Genomic DNA, 8,527 nt, shown 5'->3' with positions numbered 1-8,527 from the left:
CAAGAATTGTGACAGGGCCCAAGGCCACTCTCATCTTCCTTCCTTTCTTCCTTCCTGTTCTACTCCTCACCCATTCTCCCTTCTGCTATTCATTACTACGTGTTTTTCTTTTACATGGGGCTTGGCTGCGTAGGAAGCCCAGGACGGCCTCTAACTTGACATCTTCCTGACTCAGCCTCCAGAGTGTATGCATTACAAGCATACCGTCTTGCCTAGCCACTAATAGTATACTGCATGGGATTAAATTGAGAGTTTGGGTGAGGTAGGAATCCATTTGGCCACTCAGGCTCCCGCAAAACGTAAACAAAGCAGCGATGGGCCTCTAAGTGGAGATTTACTGGCAGGGACTGGAGGAGTTAGGGAGGCTGGATCTGAGGAGCATATGGTGTCTTGGCATGGTATGTGAGTTGGGAAGCATGGCAACCAACTTCAGATCTCTGACACTGAGTGATGTCATAGACATTTTCCTTAAAGTTCTGGTCAAGGCAACCTCCGCTACAAGCTTAAGCTCATACAAGACTAGCTCTTCTATAGAGTAGACATGGAAAGTCTTCCTTCGAAGGAAACTCTTCCAATGATCGAAGCTCTTTCTAGGAACAAATATCTTCTTTCTGATGAAGGTGTTCCTTTGAAGGGAGGTCTTCCTTTAATTGAATCTGTTCCTAGGAACAAAACTGTTTTTTCAGATGAAATTCTTCCTAAGGATGGAAGTCTTCCTTCGGATGATCCTGTTTCTTTGAAGGAAACTCTTCCTTTGATTGAAGGTGTTCTTAGGAACAAAACAATTCTTCCGAATGAAACTGTTACTTCGAAGGACAGTCTTCCTTTGATTGAAGCTATTTCTAGGAGTAAATCTTCGAAGGACAGTGTTCCTTTGATTGAAGATGCTTCTTGGAACAGAACCTTTCCGTCGATTGACACTGTACCATTGAATAACTTGGAAATCCAATGTATGTACTCAAAAGATTAGGCAAATAGGAGGAGTGGGGTGGGGAAGGAGAGGTCTTGATGGGGTGCCATGGAGCCACTTGTGGAGTGGTTTGGCCTATAAGGTACTGGGTACCTACCTTATAGATTGTGGCAGCAGAGGCAGAGTTAAGGGGATGTAATGTGAACAGATGGGGGGTCCTGATAATGTGCTTATATGAGATGGGGCTCGCTGCTGGAGGAAAGGTCTACACCTTCATGAGAACTCTGGGGTGTGAGTGATCTGAAGGCTGGGAGATGGTTAAGCTAGAAGGGAGCTGAGAAGATCACTAGGAGTAGAGGTACATAAGCACAACCTTATCAAGTCCTCCTGTGGGCCTGGGATAATGGTTTGCTACCTATTGGCTCTTTTCCAAAGCAGCACTGCATGTGCCTTTTGATTTCGAAGCCTGGCTGCAGAAGCTCAGAGCCACATGTTGGCAAGTGTATGGCAGCTAGTGGAGCTGTCCCTCAAGTGGTAGAATGCCAGCGTTGAGTGAGAAAGAGTGTGGCAGAGGGTTGGATGCTTGTGAGCGGCCGTTTGTCTTGCACATTTCGAAACTCAGTCCTTATTTCTGTAAAGGGCATTTGATAAACTCATGTTCTGTTGGCTCTTCTGCCTAAATAGGAGAATCATAAATAGCCTTCTTCACTTTTGGAAAGGGGAGTTCCTGCTTTTGAATGATTTTCTTCCCCATTTCCATATCTAAAATTTTCTGTCATTCGAGCACTTTATCGGGAGTGTGTCACGAAAGGGAAGGTAGGCCAGGTCACTTCTACCCAAAGTGTCCAAAACTGCAATTGAGATCCATTTTTGAAAACTCCGATTTCCACTTCTAGCTCCCCGAAGCCCGCCGTTTCTGCAATTGCAGGCGCCAATACAGATTTTCTCGCATTTACTGGCAAGAGCCTAGCTGAGTGCGATCCGTAGGCGATGAGCCAGTGTGCGTGCAGGGTTGCTCTTGGCGGGACATGGGGACCAGGCTGCAGCCAGGATCTTGCTCCTGCTCGGCGGACCTGGATACAGGTGGAAGACTGTCAGCCCTCGGTGGTCGGTCCGGGGAGGTTTTCCGGGGGCACAGGCGCTTAGTGAGGGCCAGGGGCCAGGGCGTGGGACGCCCCAGCTGGCGCGTCTAGGGAGCAGAGGGCAGAGCCACGAGATTCACTTTGCTCGGCTGAGGGCAAGACCTCCGGGAAAGTCGAGACTACCTCTCCAAAGTTAGACTTTAGGCCGGTGGTGCGGGATCGGCGAGGGGAGGAGGTGGGGTGTGAGAATATTTTTATTCTGTGTTTTGCCTCAAGACACCGGCGTCGGCGGGTTGTTCTGTTTGAATGAATAATCCCAGAGGCCGCGCCCAATGGGCGCCAGAGCCTACTTAATATGCATGAGGCTCTCAGCCAATGGTTGGGCGAGGAGGCTGTTTTAAACGGCGGAGCCCGCTGGCCAATCAGGCGGCTCTCGTGGAGGCAGCTAGCGCGAGGTTGGGGAGTGCTGAGCCGCGCGTCGTGCCCTGCGCTGCCCAGACTAGCGAACAATACAGGTACGTTTCGCACGGCCCGCGCTCGTCGCCACGGCCGCCGCCGCCGCCGCCGCTGCTGCCGCAGCAGCGCCCTCACAACTTTCCGGCCCGCACCTCCGCGAGCGAGCGAGGGAGCGAGCGAGCCACTAAGCGAGCGACTGAGCGAGCGAGCGCGCCTGCCGCCGCCGCCTTCTACTGCCTCGCCTCCCGCGCCCTTCCCGCTCCTTCGCCTTCTGTCTAGCTAGGTGGACGGGAAGGAAGCAGCGATTCAGGTGTTTAAACTTTTCAAAATGCTTTCTCCTCTGCTCCCGGGTGTGGGCTGTCGGCCTCTGGCGGAGCCCGTGTTGGCCGAAGGGCAGCCCTCCTTCCAGGCCAGATGTGCCCGCAGCTGGGGCGGGAGCGGAGGGGATGAAGGGGCGGCTGCGGCTGTGGGCAAAGCAGGCGAGGCGCGCGTTCCAGCGCCGGGCGGCAGCGGCAGCGGCAGCGGGCAGGAGCGGGAGCCGAGGGCGGTGCTGAGGCGCCCAGCCCGGGACGGACGCGGCGGGCGGGCGGCGAGCGCCCGGCGGGGACTGCGGCGCGGGCAAACTTCGCTGGCGGCTCTGAGCCGGCGGCGCTCGGGCCCGCGGGCTTCGCTGATGGCCCTGCATTAACATGGCCGTCGCGGAGCGCCCGGCAGCCCAGGGTGGGGGGGTGTGAGCCAGCTGCCCCCCGCTCGTCGCCTGCCGCTACCGCCGCGGGGTAACATGGTGGCTGGCGCGGCGTGGTGCGTGACTCCGGCGATGGGAGGAGAGGTGGGCGGCGGGCTCGGGAGGCGGGTAGCGCAGTCGGCCCCGGGGCGGGCAACGGAGAGGACGGGGGGCGCCACCGCGGGCTCCGGCGCGGCGGAGCGTCATGGCTGCACGGGCGCCTTTGTTATCCCTAGGAGTGCGCCCCGCGTCGGGGGGGGGCGGGGAGGTCCGGCCCGCGGCCCGGGCGGGGCGGGGCGGGGTGGGGGCCGACGAGCGAGCGGCGGCGGCGGCGGCGGTGGTGGCGGGGGCCCGGGCCGCTTTGTTCGCCGCGGCGGCCGCGCGCGGATCAGCCATTTTAGCGAGCGGGGCTGGGAGGCGCGGCGGGCACCTCCACCCCTGCCGCGGCCACCACCGGCCAGGCCCCGCCGCCCCCCGCCGCCGCCCCCCGACGCGCCGCGCGCCCCCCAGGGGTGGCAGCGGCGGATTTCACGGGCACTTTCTTTCATCCGGAGGCATTTGACAAAATGGAAGGTGAATTACGGGTGTCCGGAGGGCCCGGCCCAGAGCCTGAGGCGGTTGGTCGGGTGCGAGTGTCGGCTGCTGCTGGCCGGTGCTGGCCGGATTCCGAGTCTGGCCTCTGCCCGCCCCGCCCCGCCCCGCCCGTACGGCCGCTGCGGGGCTAATGCAGCCCCCCGCAGGCGGGCGCTACCATGGGAAGCGCTTTTGGTTTTACATGATGACCTTGGGTGTGGGAAAAGGAAAAGATGGCGGGAAGCTGGGGGGGGGGGACAGGAACGATGACATGCCACAGCTGCATTTTCATTTGGAAACTTTAGGAAAAGTATGCCGGGCTGGACCTGGATTTGGCCATCCGTACACATGGGTCACCCCAGCCCTTTCTATGTCCCATCCTCTTTACAGTGAATAAGTGACGGATTTCCACTCCTCGCCCAAGAGATACCTGCTCTGGGAGGATTGCAAATGCTGGTTTTTCTAAGCCCCAATGCATCAACAATAACGACATTTCTTGTCTTTCTATTTAAAGCTTTGATTGGATTTGGTTTAGCAGCCGGTGAAGGTGATGTTTTAAATGGAGCAGTAAAAGGGCAACCACCTAGCCTTAAGTCTCTATCATCTGCCACCAACCCCCTTACAAATACTCCCTCTTGGCGCTTTGTGGTTGTTTACAAAACGTAGTAGCTCAGTCATGCAGTCCCCAGCACCCAACTAGGCGATCCAACCCCATTTGAAGAACTTGATCCGCTCTGAAGAAGTAACTTGCAAACCAGCGCGCTTCACGCTGGTCAAAAGTTAAATGACAAGAGACAGTGAAGCTGATTTCCTTGCTACTCTGCCTTCTGACGTGGTATCAGGTGTGGCGGAGAGGCGGGTTCCTCATAGAAAACTTACAAGGTTTACTCTGCTTTTGACATCTCTTTATAATTGTATATTTTACGCAGCTTTTCCCCCCTTTGTCTTCTATCCATCACAGTCAACATGGGTAAAGGTGACCCCAAAAAACCAAAGGGCAAGATGTCTGCATATGCCTTCTTTGTGCAGACTTGCAGGGAAGAGCATAAGAAGAAAAACCCAGAAGTTCCTGTCAATTTTGCAGAATTTTCCAAGAAATGCTCAGAGAGATGGAAGGTATTCTACTTTGTATGCTCATACTAGTCTTAGTTTACACTGGGGGAGGGGGAGCAGAGGGGGAATTGTTCTCCTTCAAAATCACCCCAGGTGGCTGGCTTCTTCAAACCCAGACTGCTCTTTCTTGTCTTTGGAGGTGTGTATTTTTAAAACCCCACAGGGGATGTGAAGCCTTTACCTCCTTTTGCAAGTAGTTTTACAGATGCCCAGTTGGGCAGGCGAGTTGTCCAGTTTTTTCAGCAATTTAGTTAACAGGTCTTGCTCTTTGCAGACAATGTCTGGGAAGGAGAAAGCTAAATTTGATGAGATGGCAAAAGCAGATAAGGTGCGTTATGATCGTGAGATGAAGGATTACGGACCAGCTAAGGGAGGCAAAAAGAAAAAGGATCCAAATGCCCCCAAGAGACCACCGTAAGTAACTCTAGGATTTGCAATAACTCACAGCTTTCTCTTTTCAAGTCAATTTATGGTAAAGATGTTGAGATACTTAATGCAAAATCGTCTGTACTTTCAGCTTTTGGGGATGCAGTACTACTGACATTAGATCTCAGGTCGCTGCTCTCGATGATCAAGGACTTTATGCTTGAACCCCTGTTCAAGCCGTCCTTTGAAGGTTGATGTGTTGTCCGTATTGTTAAGGGTGATGTTTGTGGATACTGTGTAGTTTGTGTGTTCGTGCACACTGCTGGTTGGCTTTCGCAGTAGAAAGGCGGGCCTCTTTCTTTCTGGGTGCCAGCCTTCTTAGGTACATTTTTTTAAAAAACTATTTACCAAGTAAAGCAAAGCTAGAGCATAGTACCTTTCAGTAACATTATGGACTCTAACTTTGTAGAATCCTGTATATAGGTGTGTGTGGTGAGACCTTCCTAAAACCCGTCAGGACTTTTAATGTTCTGTGCACAATATGATTTTCACTTTGATAAGAGATCTTCATGCTAAAAATAATATAAACTGGAGTTGGACATGGTGATAGATGCCTCCAATTCCAGATCTTAGGAGAGTGAGACAGGGAAGATTGTGAGTTCAAGGTCAGTGTGAGGTACATAGTAAGACCTGTGTCTCAGAATGAAAAGAAAAATATATATAAGCTGAGGAACTTAGGAATTTAACCTAAACTAATCTTTTTGTCCATTTTCATTGAATATATGTATTTCTCTTCCACAAGGTCTGGATTTTTCCTTTTCTGCTCAGAATTTCGTCCCAAGATCAAGTCTACAAACCCTGGCATCTCGATTGGCGATGTGGCCAAGAAACTGGGTGAGATGTGGAACAACTTAAGTGATAATGAGAAACAGCCCTACATCACCAAGGCTGCAAAGCTGAAAGAGAAGTATGAAAAGGTATGGTACACTGTATTTTGCCCTGCTTTTTGTGGGTAATAGTGGGGGCGTGGCTATGCTAATGTAGTCAGCCTAGCATGCAGAGGCCCTTCTCCCTATAAGGTCAGCCTTCTATGCTCCTCTTTACACTTCTCACAGCTCTTTGTTATGCAGACTAAGACAACTTTAGGCAAGCTTGAATTTTTTCCTTATCCAGTATTATTTTTCCTCTTGGCTTGCTCACAATGAAACCCAGGGGCCCACTATTTTACCTACCACTGACTGCCCTTCAGCTTCACTCTTCCTACAAAAAATGTTTTACTGGGGTCCCATCTTCACTTGACTCGAAGGACACTGGGGTAGAGTACCCCAGTTAAAATTTGACTGGCCGGAAAAACAGATGTTGACATAGAACAGAGCCCTATGCTCCCTTGTTTTCAGTGCCTGTTGCTTGTCTGAGTTGAGGACTTACCTTTTGGTCTAACAGCAAGGTGAACTTGGCTACTCACTTGGAATGTGTTTCCTGTTCCTTCTAGGATGTTGCTGATTACAAATCTAAAGGGAAATTTGATGGTGCTAAAGGTCCTGCTAAAGTTGCCCGGAAAAAGGTGGAAGATGAAGATGAAGAAGAGGAAGAGGAGGAAGAAGAGGAGGAGGAGGAGGATGATGAATAAAAAAAACCTATTGATCTGTCTCCTTGTGAATATCTTAGAGTAGGGGAGCGCCGTGATTGGCACATCTCTTATTTGAGACGTGTCTATTGCTCTTATTAGGTTTAATTACAAAATTTGATCGCGATCATTGTAGTCTCTCAAAGTGCTCTAGAAATTTTGTCAGTGGTTTACATGAAGGTAGCCATGGGTGTCCAGAGCACCTGAAACTGTATCAAAGTTGTACATATTTGCAAACATTTTTAAAAAGAAAAGGCACTCGTGTTCTCCTCTCTGTGCACTTTGCTGTGGGTGTGACAAAACATTTGAAGATGTTTCTGGCATTTTGTTTTCAATCTGTAAGGTGGTGTTAACTCTATGGTTATTGGCTAGAAATCCTGAGTTACCAGCTGTACATATCTATAGTTTGTAAAAAGAACAAAACAACCAAGACAGACTCTTGATGCTCCTTGCCTGGCGTTGAGGCTGTGGAGGAAGATGCCTTTTGGAGGGGCCGTAGCTCAGGGCGTGCACTGTGAGGCTGGACCTGTTGACACTGCAGTGGGCATCCATTTAGCTTCAGGTTGTCTTGTTTTTGTACATAGTGACATAGCATTTGCTGCCATTCTTAGCTGTGGAAAGGGGGGGGGGTCAGCTGGCATGAGAAGTGTATTTTTTTTTTTTTAGTTAAGTGTGGTAGGTTTTAAACCCTTTGTTTTTACACAAACTGGAACTGTTCATTGTCAGCAAAGGAAAGTTCAAGAACCTTCTGTACTTAAACACAATTTGCAACGTTCTGTTATTTTTTTGTATGTTTAGAATGTTGAAATGTTTTTGAAGTTAAAATAAACAGTATTACATTTTTAAAAGTGTTGTTTTATAACAGCTAAACTTTCTGACTCACAGCAGTCCTAGTGAGACAATTAGCCTAGATGATCTGGTCATTTCTTTCAGTGTAGGGCAGAGATGTGGGAGGGGGCACCTACAGCAAGTCCATGATTTGCCTGCGTGTGGGTGGCACCATGGTGAGATGCAAGGTAAATGTCGGGGCTAAGATAATGCCACAAGTAAGGTTAAGCGGGCATCAGGTTTGAGAAAGGGCTGGTGGTGAGGATGGGGGCTGGTGTGGCCACGTTTTCACTTTTGTTCATGCCATGCCAATTTTGTGGGGCTAAATGCATTCCTAAATAGCAAGAATATCTCCCTAAGCTACCCTCCCTTCTGCTAGCACATGCAATGGCGCAGGCAGGTATTGGTCGTACTCACCATTTAAGGAGATTGCAAGCTACTGCTTCCATTTCCTGGGTCTGTGAGTTGAGGTGGTGGTGGGATAAGGGCATATCCAATTTCTCCATTTGTCTTCCAGAAAATCAAAAGATTCTAGGCTGATGGAATCCACCATTTGTAAGCACCAACTATATGAAAAGTGGAATGATCTACCCACTATTGGGTCTGATTCATCAAATGTAGATGGCCATTTTTACTAGAAGAGGATTGCCGTGTTTCAGTGGTTATGTTAGCGGAGGATTTGAATGGGGGTTGTGGATGCTGCTAAGTGGTGATTTATGGTAGCAGCATTTAAAGACTGGTTTAGACGTCCTATCTGCACTGTGTACATTTTGCCTAGCGTCAGTACTTGGATGTGTATGAAACACATGGTACTGGGGTTTGTAGTGTTATAAGAAAAAGCATGTGGT

The 8,527-nt window shown here is 50.4% G+C and overlaps 1 protein-coding gene across 5 annotated transcripts; it reads left to right on the top strand.

Annotated features, from left to right (window-relative positions):
• The first annotated feature begins 926 nt into the window (after positions 1 to 926).
• Hmgb3 (high mobility group box 3) lies at positions 927 to 7,702 on the top strand. 5 transcript variants are annotated; one of them, XM_070039579.1, is made up of 5 exons: positions 927 to 950; positions 4,707 to 4,861; positions 5,133 to 5,272; positions 6,027 to 6,201; positions 6,717 to 7,702. In XM_070039579.1, exons 2-5 carry the CDS (start codon positions 4,712 to 4,714, stop codon positions 6,852 to 6,854), a joined length of 603 nt encoding a protein of 200 aa, XP_069895680.1. In that variant the 5' UTR covers positions 927 to 950; positions 4,707 to 4,711; the 3' UTR covers positions 6,855 to 7,702. The 5 variants fall into 5 exon arrangements, with proteins under 5 accessions (XP_069895680.1, XP_069895684.1, XP_069895682.1 ...); XM_070039583.1 differs by lacking the exon at positions 927 to 950 and adding an exon at positions 2,458 to 2,507; XM_070039581.1 differs by lacking the exon at positions 927 to 950 and adding an exon at positions 2,650 to 2,758.
• Positions 7,703 to 8,527: the final 825 nt, after the last annotated feature.

The sequence above is a fragment of the Dipodomys merriami genome, unplaced genomic scaffold (assembly GCF_024711535.1).
Source record: "Dipodomys merriami isolate MVZ:Mamm:240054 unplaced genomic scaffold, mDipMer1.0.p SCAF_3, whole genome shotgun sequence".
NCBI classification, from domain to species: Eukaryota; Metazoa; Chordata; class Mammalia; order Rodentia; family Heteromyidae; genus Dipodomys; species Dipodomys merriami.
Note: the sequence above shows the minus strand (reverse complement) of the source record. Positions and strands in the feature narration are given on the sequence as shown.